We start from the raw sequence: 24,849 nt of genomic DNA, 5'->3' as shown, positions 1-24,849 counted from the left end.
TAGAGCCTGTAATTGAAATGCTCAGATTAGACAAGGATTAGCAATACTTCAGATCTAGATTATTCGAGGTATTTATGGATTTTTTTTAAAGTTGAAGAAACAATTCTGTGTTAAAGTGTTCCTTTGCTACATGGCATCTTATTTTTTCCTCTTCTCAAACGTGTATCCACATGCCAGCTGTGCACTAAAGATCTTGAAAGTCGGAGTTACTTTTTGAAGGGTTGCGACATGAAAAGACAAATTTCTTCTAAAACTGGCTATGCCACTATAGATCCTTTGCTTTCATGAGTCTATAGATGTCTTTGACACCTTTCACAGCTGGTTTAGCTGAGCATTCCATTCATGAAATATTTATATTAGTGCAATGAACCAACTACGGTGGCAGGACTCTGTAAATCATACTCTTTAAATGGACATATTAGGACATTTAGCTTCATAAAGTTACCAAGTATCCCCCTGTTTGAAGCCTAGAACTTACCTCCCTGATTTCTTTGATTTTGGAGCCACCTTTTCCTATAAGGGATCCACACTGACTTGCAGGGACTACAAGTCGCAATGTCACAGGTGGTTTGCTTGTCACTGTGCTGTTTGTCATTGAAGCATTTATGTCCTGTAATAACAATGTCAATAAGAATTAGTTGAGGATTTGTCATTCCTCTTAACACTTAAGAGGATCAAAGTAAATACTCAAGCTGTTCTTGGAGAATTGGTAAGCTTGAAGTGAATTGTGTTTTTGTAGCACATAAAACAGCCAGCTCTGCCGGTGGCACCCCGGAAGCATGAACTACATGATGACATCATGGCAATGGAACTGTTGATACGAAGTGCTGAAATATGCAGGCACAAAGACAGTCTCTAATCAGTTAACAATCACATTATATTTGTTAGCACTTTTAATACAAAGGAAACAACGGAGAAACAATAAATAACATTAGTCAACAGAAATGGGAGAGCAAGAACTATTATTTTGATAAATATTTGGAAGCTTCCCAGATTTAACTTTGCTGCAGATCTCAAAGCATTTTCAACCCTGCTTAACTTTTCCTAAACTCTTTTTGTGATAGATATGTAATCCAAATATGCAGCTATGGCTGTGGGAATTGCATACACAGCAGCAACCACCAGTTCATCTCATCTCAGCTGATCGAATCAGTGAGATTCTACTGTACCCTTCAGTGAGCATTTTAGAGTTCTGCCAGTTGCTAGCCTCAGATTTGTGTTAAATGTGCTTTGCAAGCACCAAACGGAACCCCCAATGTAATATTTTTATTACAAATGGAATGATAATGCTCATCTTCCCATTATAGAATGTGCTATGGCTGAGAGCATTCCAGAATCCTAGATGTTGTTGGAAGTAAAAAGCCACAAACACTACTGTGCAATTCTATAACATCTTTCATAAGAGCATTGCAACATACTTTTATCAACATTAGCTAATTAAGGCACACCAGCCCTTTGACAAAGGTTAAGGTAACTTCGCCCATCTCTGATATGGAGTGCAGCAGCTGTTTAACAGCACACAGGAGCTTAGGACCTAGAGGGAAGGAAAATATTGTAACCAATGGAGGGAGAATTTAGGTTGGCAGAGTTACTGTAATTACCCAAAATATAATTTGTCCAGAACCATCAGGATTGACATTTTTAACCTCATGAAAAGTGCCATGAGATCTTTAATGACAATAAGTGATCAGGACCTTGGTTCCACCTCTCATGCAAAAGAGAGGACCTCAAGGACAGCAGTGCTGCCTGATGCTATGTTGGTGCATTAGTGCAGTAATGAAAAATGCTATCCTAATGACCAAGAGCACTTTTGTATTTCTTACTCTAGAGGTTTTCCATCTAGGTGTTGGCCCAGTTTGACCGTATTTCACTTAAAAAAAGCTGAAAGAATCACAGCACAATGAGGCTTGGCTGCCTGCTGCAGGTTAGTTCATATGCGATTCCCCTCATCGACACTGCATCATGTCATATTTACTGTCAGCAGGAGGTTATAATCCAAAACAAAGCAATATAGGTTACAGCAAGTTGTGGCATGCATGCATCTGAAATATATACAGTGTGTATGTAGGTATATGTATTATATATATTATTTTGTATGGTTACATATTATTTTTATGTGTATGTATCTACTCTATCTATACATGAATATAAATTTGTATTACCACAGTGTCTAGGAGTCTAGTCATGGACCAGGACCTCACCGTGTTAGGTGCTGTACAAATGCATGCCACGGGTAGGTTTTTAGAAGTGCGATGCCATCAAACTTTGCCAAGTTGTTGTTAGCTGGTGATATGACACAGATATATAACATGCCTTTCACTTCAAAGACAGGCAAGCCCTATATCACAAAAGGTTGCCAAACTTTCTCACATTTTGAATAAGCAATTTCTACCATCTGATCTGGTAATAATAATATTTAGCACCTTCAAACTTTATAAACAATTAATTTATGGCCATAGCACCCCCTCTGTGTATTAACATCACCATTTTTTTAAAAAAGGAAAAGCTGCAAAGAGATGATCATAGAGATGCCCAAAGCCACAAGGATGTCAGCAAAGAGCCAGAACTCAGGAACCACTGGCTCCTGGTTAGAGCAGGTCAGAAAATCTCCAACAGAATCTTTTTTTCCATTGGAAAATGCCAATTTGTCAACAGTCTGCAGGAATATGTCAGTTTCAACAGTATTCCAGTGGATATCAGGCAGGGTTCTGATGGTTCAGGCAGGTTTCAAAATTTTCCTGGTTTCTTGCCATATTATCTGCCTGTCTCATTGGTAGCCAGTTTGGCTATATAAACAACAACATATCATGGCTTCTCAAGATGAAATATTTCCTTGCATGCTGGTAAAAAAACCATGGAAGACTATGCGTGGAATTCCTCTCACTCCTGGTGCCTGGAACTGCAGCAGTACCTGGCAGCCAGGAGCAACAAGCACGAGGAAATTCCTAAGCACTCAGAGGCGGCTCTAGGCATTTTGCCGCCCCAAGCACGGCAGGCAGGCAGCCTTCAGTGGCTTTCCTGCAGAGGGTCCACTGGTCCAGCGGCTTTGACGGACCTCCGAAGCTGGGGACCAGCGGATCCTCTGAAGGCAAGCCACCGAGGATAGCCTGCCTGCTGCCCTCGTGGCGCCGGCAGAGCGCCCCCTTCAGCTTGCTGCCCCAAGCATGCGCTTGGTGCGCTGGGGCCTGGAGCCACCCCTGTAAGCACTCCTTGCAGCCCAGGACTGGAACATGAGCAATCACTCTGTTGGATAAGGCATGCTCAGTGCAGATGGAATCTTCACCAAATTTAGTTGCTAAACTTAGATGAAACTTTCCCCAGAAAAATGAGTCTTAGGCAGACACCCAGCTGGAAAATTTCAGTCTACATTGTTTAAGTTTAGTAGAGTTATCAACAACTGAAAACAGGATGTTATAATGGAAAGTGTTAGACAACATTAACTATAGGTGATGCTATCTGTGCCTCCAATAAATTCCTTATACACTGTACTCTATTTTCCCAATTGTCTCAGGTATGTAAAGTACAAATTGAGAAGGTCAGATGTTAAAGTAACAACATTTTGTATTCACAGTTGTAATCCTTCAATCCACTTTTTCTTTTTTAAACACTGATCCTTATTTTGATCTTTTCCCCCCAAGACCGTGGTCCTACAAAAACACTTGTGCTTAATTTATGCATATGAGCAGCACTGTTGGCCAAGAGGGCTGCTCCCATGAATAAAATTAAGCATTCGTGTAAGCGCTTGCAGAATCAGGGCCTAAGTTTTAAGTACTTTACTCCATAACTTTGCATTATTATTGTGAACTTTGGGAGCTATTCTTCGTCTAGCAATACATTTTGTTCTAAGCATTCTCAGAAAGTCACCACTTAATTTACATGTAGCCATAAAAAGAAAATTTCTAATGTTAAATTATAATGCCATATTCACGAGTGGGTTAGAGCTGATTAGTTCTATAAAAACTTCATTAAAGAAATGATGGCAAATAAGTGCTTGGCTTCTATTCTGTTCTATAGAGTAATGTAGACCTGTGGTTGCTTTATTCTGCAGTGAGTAAAATATTTTCTTAGCATATGGAAAAAAATTCAGCCAAGATTTAGCAATATTTCCAAGTTGCTAAGTTAATAGACAATATCAGGCAGCTACATGCAATGTTTTCATTCTGTTTAGGTTTTGAAAAGTGACTTTTAAAATCAGACAGCCATGATAAAATGTTCCTGTTAATGTAACAAGAAAATGTGCGCTTCTCTGTCTTTTCTACACAGCTAACATTCATTAGGAGCTAAGCGGGGCTTTGCCAACAGACTTGTATATGAGGCAATACATAGCTGTGCTGGGCCAGGAGCAGCCTTGGAAGCTGATTGTGACCGTGATGCCTGGCACAATGACAGGCAGAGCCAGCTTCCCGGCTGCCTACTCCCAGCTCATGTTTGGGGTGTGTGTGTGGGGTGGGGCGCAAAGGGAGAAAATGAGGGGAACTGTAGCGCCTCTGCTGAGGAGGCCTCCCACCTGTGCAGAATCTGGCCCAAAAGAGCTGTGGAAGTGTGAAGGAACGCCCCCATATCTAACTGAAGTTTTAGTGTTATAGTATTATAGTATTTGAGGATCCCACAATCTGTAATATATTTACCTTCACAATGCCCCTGGGAGGTCAGGAAGTGCTATCATCCCCAATTTTACAGATGGGGAACTAAGACTATGACTTCACCTAATTCTATAGGAAGTCTACGGCAGAACAGGGAATTGTACCTCGATCCATAGGTGTTGACTCTGTGGGTGCTCTGGGGCTGGAGCACCCACAAAAAAATAGTGGGTGCTCAGCACTCAGCCCACTGATCAGCTCTTCCCTCTCCCTCTCAGCGCCTCCCACCTTCCGCGATCAGCTGTTCAGGAGGCGCTGGGAGGGTGGGGGAGAAGCGAGGGCAGGGCACACTTTAGGGAGGGGGTGGAATGGGCCAGGAAGCAGCAGAGTGGGTGCTTGGGGGAAGGGGTGGAGTGGGGGTGGGGCCTAGGGCAGAGCGTGAGTCAAGCACCCCTCGCAAATCACAAAGTTGGCACCTCTACTTCAATCTCCTAAATACCAAGACAGCTGTGTAGCCACTGAAACATGCCTCCCATCAGTAGCCAACAAAGTGTCTGAGAGCAAGGGCTTGTCTATATAGGAAGCCACTGCATGGCTAGCCAGGATATGAATCTACAGCACCAGCTTGCTGTGCAGTATCGTCGCACAGGGACACTGCCACAGCTCATTGAAAATCTGACAGTGTGGCTTGGCATACTGCATGCTAAGCTGCACTCCAAGTCATGCAGTACCCATGTGGAACACTACTGCATAGCAAGCTGCTGCACGGTAGATTCACACCCTCATTAGCTGTGCAGTAAATCTGCCATATGTAGAACCATTCTAGCTCAGAGCTCAGCAAACAGCCATGAGACTATTGGGCAGATCCTCAGGTGGTTTATGACAATTTAGGCCAGGGATAAGCAACCTATGGCATGCCTGCCAAAGGTGGCATGTGAGCTGATTTTCAGTGGCAGTCACACTGCCCGGGTCCTGGCCACTGGTCTGGAGGGCTCTGCATTTTAATTTAATTTTAAATGAAGCTTTTTAAACATTTTAAAAACCTTGTTTACTTTACATACAACAATAGTTTATTTATATATATATATATATATTATAGAAAGAGACCTTCTAAAAACACAAAAATGTATTACTGGCACACCTTAAATTAGAGTGAATAAATGAAGACTCGGCACAGCACTTCTGAAAGGTTGCTGATCCCTGATTCAGGCTAACTGAGGATCTGCCTCTGATTGTAGTATCAATTTCATACTTGATACGAAAGCTGATCAGATAATTATCTGACTAACAATTCCAACAATTTTTTCTCCCATTTTTACCCATCTAATGCAGCTGGGCAAGTATTTTGTGAATATTTGCAAATAAATATGGATTTTCACAACATTTTTCAAACACATTTTGGGAATGTTTCTCTGCTTTATTCACTGAGCTCTACCTGCTAATTACTGTGTCGGGAGATAATCTCATGAGTTTGCAAGGAGATACAGATTTGGAAATCTAAGATGTCTTTGCCAGCTGCAACTTCTATGATCGATGTTGATTTTTGCCATTTTTCAAAGGCCTGGTTTTCCTCTAGATAAAAGTGCCTATTTTAATCATCAGTGTGATCCAAACTTGGCTTGTTTAGCAAGCATCTGAATTCATTAGCAACCTGCTAGAAAATAACATGGCTCTCGCCCCGAGAGATTGTTAAAGCTTATTGGTAAAAGGTGGGAAACAATACCAGTGCAGAAAAGTCTCTTTTAGGCCTGGCTTCCTTACACTACGCTGTATGTTTTGATTATTTTCTGATATTAGAAAGGCTGGGTTTTTTGAGGACTCTCATGTTTTCCTAGGATGTGTTTCTCCCCAGTTAGATACGTGCAGTGCTGAAATGAAGATTTCACATAACTTTATCTTGAAAGCAAAAAAACAGCATTGAGCTGGTATTCACTTGAGCACCAACAGCATTTTGTTCAACCACCAGTGCACCTCACTGTGTCAGATGCAATCCACAGAATTTAGTGATAGCCAGATAGTACAAAGAGAAAGAAATGTTATAATAGTTTATTCTGCCCAAAATCATCAGTGAGTGAGTCTATGGGCATTAAGGAAAAGGACAGCCTATGGACTTCCTTGATCCAGAGGGTAACAACTTACAAATGGTTTTAGCCAACTTGATAAAGGATGGATTCAGATTTAGAACAAGCTACTGAAACTTCAAAACCATAAAAGGGTGAACAGTTATTAGTTCTTACCAGGAAATGTCTCATGCTCATTTTCTATAGGTTTGGTTTGGGATGATCATTCATCCAGGTGACCATTTAAAACAGTCAGGGTGATTTTTGGCCAACCCAAATCCTGTACAACCATGCTGAAGATAATGGAGTTGTTCTTTGTGGCAAGGACCATGTTGCTGCTGTTATTGATTTCTACAGTGCCTAGCACAGGAGAGTCCTGGTCCATTATTGTGGCTTCTATGTGCTACTAGAGTAAAAATAACTGAGAAAAAGGGCGGTTCACCTCCTCCCCCAGAGGTGTTAGCAAACACATTTTAACTCTACTATACACAGGACAAATTGTATTTTAATGTGGGTTAGCTGGCTAAAGAGAACCCTAAGGAGGAGCTCTGGCTACAAACACAAAAAGTGAACATGGTTGTAACAATGTCAAACCTACTACACTATGCGTTAAGGGGCATGTGACGTCACATGAACTAAATCAAGTTAGCTAGCAAAATTTTTTTTAAAAAGTACCTCAGTTGAAAAAGGAAGACCTCAGTGAGTCAGCAGTTTCTCCTGATTTAACGCTGATGAACTGAGAACAGGAAGTGCTTAGAGTATTCTGAGCAGAACTGAGTATCACCTTCTACATCTTTTAAAGCTATTTCCTTCAAGCTGAGAGGTCACGTGAGAATATGTGGCCATCTTCTGACATAATAAACTGAAGAAAAACAAACCAAAGCAGCTACTGGCTATCTTCCCGCACCCTATACACATACCCCTTCTCCAGGCTAGGGGAGGGGAGCCATTGGACAGGGGAGGGTTTCTTCTTACCTCTCCTTCCAAGGTCAGCATATGCAACAGCAGAGAATAGATGGGTGACTGAATAGCAATTAAACAAAAATGCTACAAAAAATGTTGAGCTATGCTAGCTGAATATTCATGCTATTGGTGAAATGAATGACTCAATTTGCTCACTCTCAGTCAAATGACACTGGGATTACTGTACCATCCTCAGCCAGGGATGGATCCTAGCCCTGCCACTGAATTCTTTAACTATGTGGAATCACCAGCGTGCACAGACCTATGCATATCCTGTTCTGCCCCCTTCCCAAAACGCCACTCTGCAGCAGCTCAGAGGGCTGTGAGGATGACCTACATTGGGACACGGACTGGATGTTTACTTAATATCTGGACAACACCTAGTGCAATAGAGACACGATACTTAGTTGGGGCTTCCAGAAATACATCAATTTTATTATAAACTTTGAAGCAGCAAACATTTAACAAGGTCAACTCTCAATTCTCTCGCTTCTCTTCCACTATACATGAAGTACAATTTTAACCTGCAAAAGGGTCTTCGCACAAACTCAGACCCAGCATTTCTTTGGGTGTTTTACAGTTCTGCCAGCTTTTCCTCTAAACAGGATTTATGCCCTGAAAGTGAATTGATAAAGAGTTTTCTTTGGTGAGCAATTTATACCTTCCCGGCAATAATATATTTTGCTTTTAATAATTTTTTAAAAATCTTTAAGTTGAATGAACTCTATACTCTTTTTTATATAAAACATTTACATCACTATCAAGCTGATTCACACAGAAACCGAGTTATAAGTTACGCAATTATTCTTTTCAAATCAAAGCCACAATGGGACCAGAAATTTCCAAGACACTTTTTCCACCATTAGAGCACATTACTGGAAGCAATTGCTTTTCCCTAAAGTCTATGAAAAGCAAAAGAAATGATCAAACAGCTTGTAAATTGACCCATTATTTCTCTTCCAGTATTACTGCCAAAAGCATTTATAAAAACATAACCACTTTCATTGCCATTAAATAGAGCATTAAACAAATTATATTTAGCATTAAAGCAAACATGAGAAAATTCAGACAATATTTGTATTGCAACTGGAAGAGAGAAAAATGTATTTTATTTGCTTACCTCTTCAAATTTTAATGCAATCATAGAAAAAGCCTTAAAAATCGCATCTGTTGGGCCTGTTATTGTCACAATTCTTTCTGGACAGGATCCTTCTGAAATATTGATTCGAGCACCACTCTGTCAACAAGAACAAATATTTTTAAAATACATTTTCTTTTGGAATGCAAAATAGGGAAGACTCTCTAGCTAAATACTTATATGGCTTTCTTCACCATAGTAGGTGAGCAGCACCCAAGTAATTAAAAGCAACAACTGCAAAATGAATTCTCTCACTCTCCCTTTCCTACGTACAGGAGTAAACTAGAACAGGACTAAAAACAGAATTCTTGGTATGAGAAATTTTTATTTAGCAAGCATCAACTATATATGTATATATAATTTCATCTCTGGACTAGATCTGAACTATTCACTTTAAAATAGGCTGTCTAGCTGGGGCTCCAGTTTTCTGAACAAACAGGGTAACTAGCACTATGGGCCATATTTTGTAGGTCTTTAATTTATATTCTAGACTAAATTATTCTAATGAGTGCTTTGTACAAACTCATACAGAATAGGTAAGCTAGTGTGTACTGACCACACTTACTAAAAGAATCATCCAGTGGCAATGGTAAGATACCAGTGTGGTAACACAGTCATATCTCTTTAAGAGGAGGAGCCAGCAAGAAGGAAATAGGAAACCTGATTCTCATTTACACCATGGCCCCTTTACATCACTCTGGTGGGACAGATGGCCCTTAAAGTTGGTATAAACGTATTACACAGACTCCTTAATGTAATAAGAATCAGACCCAGATGGTTCAGGAAAGACTGAGACTGTGCAGTTTCTTTCTATTCCTGTACTTACTGCTGCTGAACGAGTTTTATGCATCTTGCCTCTCTACATGACAGCAACCAAATATAACAACAAGCCGTACTTATGGCAAAATCCTCCTGTCACTGAATCTCCTGACAGGTATGCTGAATGTCTGCAAAAGACGCAAGGGCAGCAGATATTTAATCTACTGTTGTCTGACAGGTGGACTGGAGAGTTGTGAATCTGCCTTGGGGTGGGGAAGGGCGAGGGGATTTCCAGATACACACTAATCATATATCAGTGTTTAGTCAATGGCGAGGCCAAGTTTTAAGCTGGTTCAAAGTGTCTGGCTTCAGTTACCAAACACAAAACAGGTTTCTTAGGGCTGAAGCCTGCAATGAGCTCCTCTGCTTCAGTAGGGCTCTGTGTGCACACAGGAGTCTGCCCATGCAGAGCTGCTCAGAGGATCAGGGCGTTCAGGGGTTACTCACCCTGACAATACTTAGAATATATGCCTGACGTTAATGGAAGTACTTTTTATGCGAGCAAGGTCACAATGGTTTATGTGAAAGACTGTCCCACAATGCATCATTGTATCCAATGTTTTCTGAAAATCTCACATGGCAAAAGATCATTTAACTCTTGTTAGACTTTCACTCAAGTCCAAATGGTTGAATCTGAGAGTTTACACTCTAAAGGAAAGCAGCAGGGATGCCAGTATTTTGTGGCAGCCTTATCCATGAAGTGAAAGGAATTTCACTGGATGGTAGTTTTCTGGAGACATATCAATTAGGCTGTGCCAGGCCCCTGGTAGTTTAGAGAATGACACAGACAGGGCAAGTGGTGTCCCACTTCCCAAAAGATGGTGTGTTACTTGCTATCAACACATCTGCCAGAAAAATCTAGATGAAAATAATTGTGTTCTATTTCTTTAAAGGAAAGTGCAAAAGAAAGTGGTTGGTTACAGGAATTATATGTAATTTCCTTTCTACTATTTATACAACGTTCACTTCAGAGTTTGAGGACTAAGATGGTATGTTTCCATATCATGTTTATCCAGAGAATCTTTGCCCTTATTCTCTTTTAATTTAACCCCTTAATATCAAAAATTAGAGGGTATGTTTCTAGTGTCCTCAGGAGCATAAGGAGGAAAATGTCCATTTATTGTGAAAAAATGAGACAAATTACTTTTTTACACCTAACAGGTTTGATTGCAGGGAGCAGGGAATAAGTTTTCAGAAAAAGAGTTATGTGGGGGGAAGGGAGGGGAGATGGGGCTTCTCTTATGTAGATTCAACACGCATACACAAAATCCGTGCCCACAGTTTTGCACTCACTTGTGGGCACAAATCTCAGTGGGTGGAGCTCTAACTGCCTGTTGGTGGGAACAAATAAGATTAGCACCAACAATTCATTTTGATTAATTGATTATTGTTTGTTTAATGAATATCAGGGGCATCTGGAGCATCAGAAACGCACCACTTACTTCTGTCATAAATCTAAATAAATACCTGTATTTAATGAGTCAACAAATGGGCGAAAGTTGTATCTGGAAAAAGAGCGCTCTGACACCAGCCCGGCTGAAAAGAAACACTTCAGTGCGTGTAGTTAAAGGGCATATCAGAGTATTCTTCTCTACCGCATGTTTTAAAATTTCCTTATGGGAGACTTTCTACAAGGGCCTAGCAACAACGCAACTGGCAGAAACCCCCAAAACTAAATTAAACATTTCTGGGTACATTCTCTGTATAACTGTATTTTTTACCTTCAAAAAGGTAGATTGCCTCCTCCTTTTAACAAACATTAGAACCCTCTAGGGAGCTGCGGGTTAGATTCTGCTGACTCCCTGTGACAGATGTGACTTTTTAGAGTCCATCCTGAATATAAGAAAGGTGGGGTAGCCCTCTGAGGACAGGTAGCTAAAGTCCTAGAATTTAAGGCCAGTAGGGACCGTCAGATCATCTAATCCAGGGGTTCTCAAACTGGGGGTTAGGGGGTCACGAGCTTATTACATGGCGGGGTTGTGAGCTGTCAACCTCCAACTGAAACCCTGCTTTGCCTCCAGAATTTACAATGGTGTTAAATATATTTAAAAGTGTGTTTAATTTGTTGGGGGGAGTCACACTCAGAGGCTTGCTGTGTGAAAGGAGTCACCAGTAAAAGAGTTTGAGACCCACTGATCTAATCTGACCTCCTGTATATCACAGACCACCACCACCACCCAGCATCTGCACAGTAAAACCAACAACTGAAATTAGGCTAATGTGTTACAGTTCTCAGGAGACTAAGCTGTTATATGCCACAGGCAGAAAACAGGAGGGATCCATGTGTACTAATACCCAAGACTCCTGCAATGGCAGAGAACTGACTGAGATATATCCAGATAATCCTGGCACAGAATCTGACTCCACATTGCAGAGGAAGGCAACCCCCCTCCCACAGGTCACTGCCAATCTGACCTAGGGGAAAATTCCTTCCCAACCCTTCATATGGGATCAGATAGACCCTGAACGTGCGAGCAAGAGCCAGCCAGCCAAGCACCCGAGAGAGAGAACGCTCAGAGTTTCAGCCCACACAGTGCAGTGCCCCAACTCCAGCAGTGACCATCTTTGATGCCACAAACAAAACCAAAAAACCCAACAACACCGTGAAAACATACAAAACCCAACAGCGAGAATACATGGCAGTGGTGGGGGGAAACCCTTCCTGACCCCTGCAAGTGACTGGCTAAAGCCCTGAAGCAGGAGATTTAGGGTCTGGGACAGACCGGCTGATGGAAAAGTAAACCTATGAGCAGCCAGGCCTAGGGAGTTGATTTTGAGTGAGATTTATGTGATTTCAGCTTTGAATTAATCTTTTTGTTTATAAATCCAAACTCCAAGAATGGGGGAAAGGTGCCTTTCTTGCATCTTTACAAGTGTATGATGTCTCCAGTTTGCAGGTTTATCTGCATATCGCCAAGTGTTGACAAAGGGAGTGATTAGAGGTGAGCCTGTACCATAGGATCACTCCAGTTCTAGACAGATCCAGATTTTTTGGTTGGCCCTCACCCTCTATAATGTGTCAGTCCAAATCCCTGGATTCAACACCCACCCCAATCCTAAAATTTGGAAAATTTAGCTCTGTAGCCAAACTCCTCAATCTGGGACCAGGCCCAGGAGTTATGAATGTGAGTCAATGGGAGAATAGACCCCTGAGAGTTTCTGTGACACTTAGGCCTGGTCTACACTGGGGAGGGGGGAGGATCAATCTAAATTACGCAGCTTCAGCTACATGAATAATGTAGCTGAAGTCAACGTACTTAGATCGACTTACCGTGGTGTCTTCACTGCGGTGAGTCGACTGCAGCTGCTCCCCTGTCAACTCTGCCTGTGCCTCTCGCTGAGTTGGAGTACAAGAGTCGACGGGAGGGTGCTCGGGGGTCAATTTATTGCATCTAGACTAGATGCAATAAATAGACCCCCACTGGATTGATCGCTGCCCGCCAATCCAGCGGGTAGTGTAGACATACCCTCAGAACCCTACTGACTAAATAAGCTCTGAGACAACAGGGATACAGGCACAGTGCTGTAGAAATTATCCCCTTTAATTTCCTTTAAAGGAGACAAAAAAACTGAGACAGCTTTAGGGGAAGCTTATATTAAGAAAAACTGTTTAATTTTGGCCTGCATATAATATGTATTAAAACACCACCACATATAATAAAAAATAGTTGGCATTACTCTTTCCAGCCACTTGGTGGCACTGCTGTTCCATACACCTAGTTATTCTCAGACACAGAAAGAAACAAAGACATCGAAGTGTATTTCTTACCTCCTCCCTCATCTTCTTAACTGTCTCCCCTTTCTGTTAAATAAATGGGGAAAAATTAGTCCCCACTGCAGTGGTAAATTGATATAGAATACAGAGACATTAATTTTAAAAAAAATTCTTAAAGTAAATTACTGACCTTTCCAATAATGCTCCCAACCTCCTGGAACAGGAAAAAACAACACCACAGTAAGTGAATATTTCTGAGTACAAAAATAAGAAGTGTTAATTAAACAATATTTCACTGTAAAGTTCATTCTGAAGAGAAAGGTGGGCAGGACAGACCAGCCACATTTCACTAGCTACATTTTTAGTCCATACAAATATGCACTATAAGAAGGAATGGACTAAGAGCTCCTATTGCAATATATATACCTGACACACAAGAGTTTACTGCTGTCATGGGGAAAACCCCACTGCCTCGCAAGTAGCCCCGAGCTAATGCAGCATTCTGTCACTGTAAATACCGAGATCTTATTTTGGGGAATAAGAGATTCAGAACTGATTGAGCTGAACAATCTTTTGGGAAAATTGGGAAGATACAGCCTTCATGTTCAATGGTGATCGCTTTGAAGGCAGATGCTGCTTCTCTTTTCAGCAAGTAATGGATAGAAGTGGATTATGGTGAGATTAGGAGTTATTGTATAAAACAACTGCTGGCCTGTCCTTCTCAGTCCCTCCAGTGAGAGCTTCCCAAACCAGTGATTGCTAATCAGCTGTTAGACACTGTTAAGGTGGCTACCGGGTTACTAAAATCCTACGTGGAGTCATATAAAATGTCCAGAAAAAAACCTTCAAACATGCAATGGGAGAATGATGTGGAAGTTCTGATCACTTCCATGTGTTTTAAACTAGCCACAGACAAGCAGCAGGGAAGCAAAATGGGAGTTAATAACCATAAAATGAACACCACAGGCATGGTGCTAGTTGCACAGGTTTGATCCAAGAGTGAAAAACAACTGATGGAGATGAGACCAACTAAGAGAAAAGCTAACTTATATTCTGTGATTAGTCTCCAAAATCAGCTTCCACTGGTTTAAAAAGAGTTAGACGTGATTAATCTGATCTGGAGAGCTGATCTGCAACTAGTACTTTCACCTGTTTTGTTCTGAATCACAACCACCAGAGTAGATTTAAGAAATGGCTTCCATTCCTTTTTCCCGAGAAAAAGGCTCATCTTATGACAAAGGGCTACTAAAGTCATCTCCACAATTCAAGACAGGTGCAGGGACCTTGTGGAAGTTCTTTCTTGCCAATGAATAATGGATACACAGACAAAATGAAGCAGTTAGGGCCTGTGGCTCTTTTAGCCACATCCATAACACTGAGGACAGCTGCAGATGTTCTGTGAGTGGAGGAGCTCCAGTTTAGCAAGCTGCTTCAACATATGTTTAAATCCCATTCATGTTGATGGGACAAAGCACATGCTTAAAGTTATGTACGTGCTGAAATGCCTTGATGAACAATGCCTTGAAGACCCCAGTCTGCCTCCATGCTGACTGCTCTGAACCTGGAACTCCTCAGGCTTATTCTCAAAATTTACCTCTCTTGGTTTTATTTTCTTCTTTATTACCTCTCCTGTTAGCTGCTTGGAAACTCTACTTCATTCCCATGTGGTGCTGGCCTGTATTCAGATGGGCTTCTTACGTGCTCTGTGGAACTACAATTTTACATGCTGTGTGGAATGGACCTACATGCTAATATATTTATATAAGTGTTATTTTGCTTGTTATTGTGTTAGCTTAAGTGTTAAGTATCTTGTATGAGTGTATCTAATGATCTGTACATATATATAGACCTCCAGGAGTGTATGAATCTATATCTATGTACACATAAAAATTACTATTTAGTTTTTAGCAGTCCAGTAGCCCATCTTGACCACGAATATATGAAGCTGATTATGTATGAAAAAGGGGGGGAATCTGTTTAATAATGAAGTTCCTAAAGTTCCAGATATTTTTTGGACCATATAAGCAAGTCAAAAGAAAAAGTTCTTTCTCAGGGATAAATTGACAGCTCTGGGTTTGTCAGCACCAGTCCTCTCTCCAGCAAAGCTAAATTCACATAAAGATCAGAAACAGCATCTATTTTTAATTCTGATGGGTGTGAGGTTATTCATATAAACTGGGACCATATAGAACATGGTTTGCAACCAAGGTCCTGTAGTGGCACCAAATCTTATGTAAAGGGAGTCGTATAAGGTGTCTAAGACCAGGTTATGGGTTGCTGGTTATGATTATGCTGTCTGTATGTCTGTATCATTTTGTAGTTGAAGTTATGCGTATTGGATCTATCCTGTCTGTATTTCAAATTTGTGCTGTGTTTCTGAGAAACATCCCAGACAAGTTGGTGTTAGCTCTGCCTAGCCTGCTTGATGGCCCATTAAGGACCATCAGCTACACAACTGACCCATGGAGAGAAGGCAGATATGTCTTGTAACTCAGCAAAGTATGCAGGGACTTGCCCATGTGACTCCAGACTCCATTTTACTGTAACTTTCCACAGTAAGAACAAAGAGGTTCTTACATCTGGAAAAGCCTATATAAGGCTGATGCCTCATCTCCATCTTGTCTTCAATCCTGCTTCTTACCTCTGGAGGAACTTTGCTACAAACTGAAGCTCTGAACAAAGGACTGATGACCAATCCCAGCAGGGGATGTTCTCCAGAGACTTGATTTGAACCTGCAGTTTACTCCATCACTGCTACAAGCCTGAACTAAGAACTTTGCCATTACTTTATGTAATTGATTCCATTTAATTAATTCTAGCTCTCATCTCTACCTTTTTCCCTTTATGAATAAAGCTTTAGATTTTAGATTCTAGAGGATTGGCAACAGCATGATTTGTGGGTATGATCTGATGTGTATACTGACCTGGGTCTGGGGCATGATTCTTTGGAATCGAGAGAACCTTTTTCTTTTATGGGGGTGTTGGTTTTCATAACCATTCATCCCCAGGATGAGTGGAACGGGTGGTGATACTGGGAAACTGGAGTGTCTAAGGAAATTGCTTGTGTGACTTGTGGTTAGCCAATGGGGTGAAACCGAAGTCCTCTTTGTCTGGCTGGTTTGGTTCGCCTTAGAGGTAGAAAATCCCCAGCCTAGGGCTGTAACTGCCCTGTTTAAGCAATTGGTCCTGAATTGGCACTCTCAGTTGGATCCCGCCAGAACTGCATCGTCACAATGGGAAAGCCTTTTTTTTCCCCTCAGATAGAAATCAAAGGGTTCTTTAGCTAATTTGGAGAATGGGTCTCACACTGGGTTTTCTAGTTTGTCATACTTTTAATGGTTCCTTATATAGCTCAATGTCTGTTTCATGTAGATTCTTATGTCACTAAGAATAATGTTTAGTGTTTTCTGGAATATCTAAAATTATTTCTATAGTGCTGAAGTTTGATTTTTTTTTTCTGCTCAACTCGATTTTTGAGGACTTTTTTTTACCTTAATAGAACATTTCTACAATTTATTTATTGCAGAAACATATTATGCTGTGGTTAGTTGATTATGATACCTAGATTCATGGTGACAAATTCAGCTCTGGTGTAAATGGGTGCAACTCCCATTGATTTCAGTTTGGTGTTTGATTGAGATGTCCTATAACATACGTGTATATTTTTACATACTGAAAATGTGATGCATTATATTTTTCAGTGCTCACACATAAACTATACTTAAGTACATATATTTGTTCCATATGGTCAATTTCAGATTGATTTACTTTCCTATTATCTACTCATTAACATATTGGAAAATATAGCACAGAATATATTAAAACTCCTATCAATCAGAAGTAACAGGAGCAAATATTCCTAGTGAATAGGAAGACTTTTTGGACGGCATGATGTAGAGTGTTTGCCTGTATACTTTTCTCCAATACACCCCATAATGCCTTCAAAAGGCACTCTTTGGCTGCTTGTCAGGGACTAAATGCAGTGTAATAGGGGTGTGGAATCAGTGTCCATAGCGGTGTGGCCTGTGAGTTATTACTGCTACTCCGTGGAAACTATTTCGTATAGAAAGTGGCGTGTCAGGCTGCTACCGGTGATGCACTCCACACAGCCATGCATATTACCTACAAATGGCAGACCCAGTTTCTGACACCTAAAAAAGTTTGAAAGTGAAAAGATGCCGCCCCCTTGGCCTCCTAAATTTCCCCCCTGAAGTATGCATAAATAGTGAGATTCATTTTGCTTTTCTGGAAAATTTGCTAAGTTTTGTAACTACTTACCCAGCTCTTTCAGACCAGCATGACATTTGCTTCTCACTGATCAACCATCATTATCTGTGATAAGATCAAATATCCTAAACCACTATTTTTTCCCTCTTTCGTCTATAAATAAGCAAAAGGCTGTCTTGTGGGCTTATGCTCTCTTTGTATCCATCAATCCCCATGCACTGATTTTCAAAACATATAGCTGAAACAGTGTTTATACGGATGTCTACACTTCCCCAAAGTACCTGTGATTTTCGGTGCCTATCTTGAAACCCATAAAAGTGGCCTGATTTTTAGAAGGTGTGGAGCATCTGGCCTTTCAAGTTATCTCAGATTGGGCCCCCAAATGCTGAGACACCCGAAATATCTAGTCACTTTGGAAAATCCCACTCAGTTGTCCAGTGTGTGTCAACAATATTTCACATTGTGCCTATGACCGTGCTTCTCACCAGTAAGCTATATCTAAGTAGTTAAAAATGTAACAAAAATGACACGATGCAAACCTTGTATAAAGCCATATGTTACTAGAAAATGGAAAATGTTGTCAACCATTGGTTTGTTCCACGAAAAGTATAATGGATATGCTGTTTTTTAAATTTTAAATTACTCAGTCATCATTTCAGTGGGCAACAGAAGGAAAATCAATGTTAAAAATGAGGGATGTTTTACTTAATGCTAAGAGGTAGACACACACTATTATTTTCACACCTAATTCACATAATGGATTAGATATGGGATGAGTTCCATTCCAAATGAGCAATCCAGAGGCACAGGGTCTTAGCACAAAAGAGAACGCATTACCTAAGACACTCTATTGCTAATGCAATGGAAAATTAAAACAAAAACCAACTCCTTACAATCCAAGTGATTGACAGAAATCTTGACAGTGCAATTGACTAATCTGGGCTTCTGAAACACTCAGTCAAACCGTATGAGAGAGAAAGCTATTTCTCTAATGAGCTAATAGTTATGCCTTCCGCATAGCAAGGAAAACAAATTAGTCATGTTAAAAAAACCAGGAAGCTTAACAAATGGTAACAAAGCTTGGCATAAAGAGTAACCTTTAGACTGCTAACATGTTGTGTGAAGTTCCATCATTTTTCTAAATATTACCAGTTTAATAATCGTTATAGCACCATCAATCTCAGGAGTAAAAAACAGCCACCCCCCCATCTCACAATAAACCAGCGTGCACTCTGATATAAAATCCTGCTACCAACTTTACAGTGTTATTGAAACACTAATCTGACAGGAGCCTTAATCTAAATTCATTTATGGACGTGAAAACCATTTTAAAAGTCACAATAATATCATACATTTATGCTTTCATCCCAAAGCATTTAACAAATGACAAGCAACATCCTAAAGCCTTTATTCCCTTATTACGCAGGTAAAGCTACTGTTGCACTTTGATATTAATTTTGCACCAGCACAGCCATCAGGATTAAGCCGTGTATAAAGCCTACTATTAATGTACTTGAAAAAAAGACACGGTAAATTACATGGGCCATAACTCAGTTCATCTACCTTGAAAGAATGAATGACTGAGTCAGTCATGTTAACTGGTGATCCATGTTTATGTATTCAACATCTGATGCTTAAGACCCCAATTCAACAAGGTCTTTAGTGGGACTGCTCCTGTGCTAAAAGTGAGGCATATGCTTGAGCACCTTCATCAGTTTCTACAGCTCACTGGCACTTATGTTATGGCCATTCTGAAAGAGAAGACACTACGTATTCCATCCTTCTGTGTTGCAGAAGCTTTTATAACACATCCTACTTCTATTTGGCTAGCAGGCTAGTAATTTATATAAAATTTCACCACAATTATCTACTGCAACCTTCTGCTATCTTCCTTCCAGTGCTGGTGGTACTAGTGATGACAGTCCCTGTGCCTGCCCACTGTACAAAATCAGTAGCAATGGAAACAGGGCCTTCTGCTTATATCAATTCATTGCATCTGTGGACTGATCAGAATACCATGCTTGCCAGATACAAGAAATTTTTGTTATGTGGTTTATTTGTTGGAAGGTGCAGCGGCCACTAACAATAAGAAAATGTCTTGATTGCTAACACTCTTCCAATGAATCACTGCCTTTTGTCAGACTGGCAAGGTAGCAAGGGACTCTGGGCTGTCACTGAAATCGAGTACATAATCAGTCAATCATAAATACCTTGCCAAAGTGTTCACAAGAAATAGAAAGTACAGAACGAACATTGGCATTTTTCTTCCTTGGATTAATTGCTGAGAGGTCAACTCTCAAAGACGCTTTCTTTTACGTTATATATTAACATGAAATAGATAAAAATTAGAGGAGGTTATTTATTTCATGATAGCAGAGGAGCTGGTGAGATTTTGTTTTACAGATCTGTCAGGGACGGATTATACAGACACGTGTGGAAAAAGAGGCTCCAGGTTATTCTGCTGTTAAAAAAAAAAAGTCCATGAAGGCAAGATTGTGCTGTGTATAATGAATGAAAGTGAGAGATATTCTCTCTGTTTTTTATCTTGCCTGTATTAATGTCTTTAAGTGTGGGTGAGTAGTATAGTAATGAAAAAAATCAACTGTAGAAAATTTGGCTGTGAAGAATGATGGCCACTGATGTTAGGTGTGCCCTGCTGGGACATCTTTTTTCAGAGGCGCTGAGCACTCATAACTCTAGCTGACATCAATGCTGTTGCAGGTGCTTTGCACCACTAAGAAGGTCCAGGGTATCTAAAGGGGAGGCACCCCAAAACTGAGACAATTAAAATCAATGGCCACAGTCGAAAATGTGGCTGCTAAGTACACTTGTCTAATTTACTGATACTGTGACTATGAGGCTAGAGTTGGAATGTTTCACCCCGTCAAACAGTCAGAGAGCGAAAAGCCCTGTTAGATGATCAGATATTTTCCCCTGGTAATGGAGGATTGTTCCCTATAGTACATTTGCTTGTATTTTATCCTGCTTTGTTTTAAATATTCCAAGCAATGGCGCTTCCAACACTTCCCTTAGGAGACTGTTTCACAGCCTAATAACTCTCACTGCCAGGCAGCTTCCCCTAGTGTTTAGGCTAAAATTCTTTTTTCTTTAGCCTTTATTGTTACAATTACTTATTATTTTACCCCATTATTTCTAGTTCTAATTCCTTGTACCACTCAAAATAAATTACATTCCCTTCTTGATGTTTATTTTCTTCATAGATTTGCAAACTTATTGTCTCCCTCATCATAACTTAACAAAGCTATTAGCTCTTTACATTTCTCTTCCCAATCTCTTCAGCCACCTATTTTTTTTCTTGCTTTTCTTTGAGCTCCCTCCCATTTTCCAACATCTTTCCTGTGATCTAGTACCTAGAACTGAGTACAATATTCCAGGTATGTTTTCGCCAGAGCCATAGAGAGAGGTACCTATTGCCTCCCCGTCCATTGACCAGATGACTCTGTAGATGCAGCCCAAAAATGCACTCATATTTTTGACTATAATGTCACCGTGTTGCAATCAAACTCATTTCTGTTGTTCTAATCTTTCCCCAACTATACATAAAATATGATGAGGACTAATTTAGCTACAATTAATCAGGAAAGAGATCTTGGAGTCACTGTGGGTAGTTCTCTGAAGATGTCAATGCAATGTGCAGTGGTGGTCAAAAAACAGGATGTTAGGAATCATTAAAAAGGGATAGAGAATAAGACGGAGAATATCTTATTGCCCTTATATAAATCCATGGTATGCCTACATCTTGAATACTGCATATAGATGTGGTCTCCTCATCTCAAAAAAGATATACTGGCATTAGAAAAGGGTCAGAGAAGGGCAACTAAAATGATTAGGGGTTTGGAACGGTCCCATATGAGGAGAGATTAAAGAGGCTTGGAAAAGAGGAGACTGGGGGGGATATGATAGAGGTATATACAATCATGAGTGATGTGGAGAAAGTGAATAAGAAAAAGTTATTTACTTGTTCCCATAATATAAGAACTAGGGGCCACCAAATGAAATGAATGGGCAGCAGGTTTAAAACAAATAAAAGGAAGTTCTTCTTCACACAGCACAGAGTTAACCTGTGGAACTCCTTACCTGAGAAGGTTGTGAAGGCTAGGACTATACCAGGGTTTAAAAGAGAACTAGATAAATTCATGGAGGTTAAGTCCATTAATGGCTATTAGCCAGGATGGGTAAGGAATGGTGTCCCTAGCCTCTGTTTGTCAGAGGGTGGAGATGGATGGCAGGAGAGAGATCACTTGATCATTGCTTGTTAGGTTCACTCCCTCTGGGGCACCTGGCATTGGCCACTGTCGGCAGACAGAATGCTGGGCTGGATGGACCCTTGGTCTGACCCAGTATGGCCATTCTTATGTTCTTATGTTAACCCATATCATTTAGTAGCAACAGGTCTACTTTCTCTCCAATTTTTCTTTCCCGTCTGTACCCCCTCTCTACTGGTAAATGCTCTTCTTGTTCTCCTCATGCCATCTGGCTTGTATTAATTCATTCTGGTTTTTATTTTTGCAATCTTTAACTTTTTCCCTGCAGGCTTTAAATGACTCCCTGTATTCTTGTTTGGTTTCCTGCACACTTTGCTATTCCCAGTATAGCTTGGTTTCTTTTTCACCTCAGATCTTTGTGCAATTCCTTATGAAATCACACAAGTCTCTTCTTGTTTCTTACATTCTTCTTTTACAGAAGAATTGAAGCCTGCTGGGCCTTATTTAAAGTGTCTTTTAGGCTGCCTTGGCCTTGTTCCGGATGGGCAGATTTGAATATTTCCTCCTATTCCACATTATACACTTGATTTTTAAACCTCTCCTAAATTGCTTTCCTGAAATCCAGCACCCTTCTGCTGATGCCATACACGTCTGAATTGAGCCCTTCATGGCGAATCTTCAGAGTTTCAGACAGCCTGTTAACACTGGCTGTGTAAAAGTCCAAACTATTTTAAAGTAATGTAATAATTCTCCAGTACAGTGTAAATGCTTCCTTGGAGCCCTTTTAGTTTGGGCACAAGATGCTCAGAATTGGCAGAGCTGCATGGGAAAGCCTTTACAACACTGCAGTGCTTGACCTCATTACCGTTGGCATTAGGCAAGAAAATCAGCCTTCTAAAATTCATGAGAATATACATTTTCCAAAATGTGAACAGGAAAATGAAAGTGAAATATCAAAAGCTCCAAAGAACCTACCCTAATCTATTTTAAAGGCAATTACGAAAAGTTGATTTTTGACCAAAAAAAAGGGAACAGCTCTTTTGGCACTTTAACAATGTATCCAATTGATGCCTACTGAGGGCTCTGACAGCTGGGGATGGCACACGCACATGCACTCTATATTTGCATGCTGTAAGTCCTTTCCAAAAATGTTAATTTAATGCTGGTGATAGGTGCTATCTTGACAGTAATGGAAACTGATGTCCTCTCTTTATCCACAAAACAGGAACGGGTAATAGCAGTGCAACAATAACACTGCCATCCTACCGTAGCCCTGGCCTGAAAGTTACACTTTTAGAAAGGGAAAGGTGATTTAATTTCTGGGCTCATTCAAACTTTAGTCTCCATGCTGAGATGGCCAGCAAGGATACTAATAAGTTGGGCTGCAGAACCCACTCTCGCCTGATTATTCATTTTAGGCATGAATATAAACCAAATCCCAACCTCAGCCTGGCAGAAAGAAATTTTTTACAATGTAATACAGTGCATAAATCCCACATTGGGGGGTGGGGGTGAATCGACCTAAGATACGCAACTTCAGCTACAAGGATAGCATAGCTGAAGTCGATGTATCTTAGATCGACTTACCTCATGTCCTCACGGCACAGGGTTGACCCCGTCGACTCTGCTTCCACCTCTCTCTGTGGTGGAGTACAGGAGCCGATGGCAGAGTGATTGGGGATCAATTTATCATGTCTACACATAAATTTATCAATTTATCGTGTCTACACATCGATCCTGATAGATCGATCACTACCCACCAATCTAGCGGGTAGTGTAAACGTACCCTAGGACTGAAGAGGCTAAGGAGCAGTTCTGGGCCCAGGTGACTAACCCACCGCCACCTACAAAGCATGTTCCAGCTAGAGAAGGGAACTTAAAAGGGAGCCAGATAGCTCAGGTAGGCTAGGAGGACAGACCTATGTTGAGAGCTCCTGAACAAGGGTGTTGCAGAAACCCTCATTACAAGGAAGGGACTTCCAGCTGAGCTCCGAAGGTTCAAATTACTCTTTATTTTTGCTGTCTTATGTTAGACTTTGAGGAGAGGTGAATGGTGGAAGTGATCCAGGGAGGCAGTTTCAAGGCATTGCAGCGTGCTTGATATTGTTATCTCTCATAGGGCCCTGGGGCAGAGCTGGATGGAATGGGAAGATCTGGACTCTCCTACCAACTCCCTGTGCCCACTGTTATGGAAAGGAATATGTACCTCCTTTCTCACCCCTCCTCACAGGAGTGAGGAGACGGTAGAGGTGCTGAGAGTCCTGAGGTGAGGCTAAACCCTGCACAAGGGTCCGGAGGTGGGCTGAAGACCCTTTCTGGTGGGAGGATGTGGGATTCTTCAAACCTCTTTAGATTTTGTTACCCTGAAAGGGGGCGAACGAAACTGGTGACTCTGCTGGAGAGTCGAGTCGTCATCCCCAAAAGGCGGGCTTTCACATTATTGGAGGAGTTGCTGATGAGAGGCACTGGAGATGGGAGAAAGTAGAGGCGCTGCAACCTAACCACTGGATGACGTTATCAGTAAGCCCAGCCTCTCATCACATGCAAACACATTATCAAGGCTTCCCAGCTAGTCATGAATCCCAGGAAATGACCTGTGCCTTAATCAATACTGCTTATCATTATAAACACGGCTGCATTTCAGCCTGGCAGAAATGCAATGTGGAAGACTCTCATTCAGCTCCTTCATTTATTCCCTTGCTCCTCACTAGCACTGCTATCTAGTGGGCCCCTGTGATTGATACAGCAATGACAACAGGCTCCAGAAGGAATTACATGAACATACAAGGGAGAGTAAAATGTGGTATGTGGATTGAATGAGTCAACTCTCTATGTAGGGGGTGGCGATGGAGGACCATGAGGAAAAATGGAATAAAAGAGATACAACAGGGGGACATTTAACTTGTGCTAACAGTACTTGAAAGAATAGTGTTACTTATTATAATATATATATATATAACCTGGGAATGTATTGTTGCTCCATAAAGGACTTGTTAGATACAAATAATGTCTGTCTATGGGTCTGATTTCTCTCACGCTGTTTAAGATCAGAAATAAATCCACTGATTTCAGTGGAATTATACTTTGTAAAACTGGACAAAGTGAGATCAGAATCAGGCCC

At 40.9% G+C, this 24,849-nt stretch overlaps 1 protein-coding gene across 14 annotated transcripts in view; it reads right to left on the bottom strand.

Annotated features, from left to right (window-relative positions):
• The window catches only part of LOC115646061 (poly(rC)-binding protein 3-like), a 519,652-nt gene that overhangs the window by 51,887 nt on the left and 442,916 nt on the right, over nt 1-24,849 (bottom strand). For all 14 annotated transcript variants that reach the window (XR_003998920.1, XM_030551519.1, XM_030551520.1 and 11 more), the window contains 4 exons: nt 13,466-13,489; nt 13,330-13,362; nt 8,724-8,840; nt 479-610 (listed from right to left, as the gene is read on the bottom strand). Coding sequence is in view for 13 of the 14 variants with exons in the window: in XM_030551519.1 (XP_030407379.1) it covers nt 479-610; nt 8,724-8,840; nt 13,330-13,362; nt 13,466-13,489 (306 nt within the window). In the remaining variant the exon portion in view is untranslated. The remainder of the gene's footprint in view (nt 1-478; nt 611-8,723; nt 8,841-13,329; nt 13,363-13,465; nt 13,490-24,849) is intronic.

Source organism: Gopherus evgoodei, chromosome 2, assembly GCF_007399415.2.
Source record: "Gopherus evgoodei ecotype Sinaloan lineage chromosome 2, rGopEvg1_v1.p, whole genome shotgun sequence".
NCBI lineage: Eukaryota > Metazoa > Chordata > Testudines > Testudinidae > Gopherus > Gopherus evgoodei.
The sequence above is the reverse complement of the archived record's forward strand: the minus strand, read 5'-3'. Positions and strand labels throughout refer to the sequence as shown.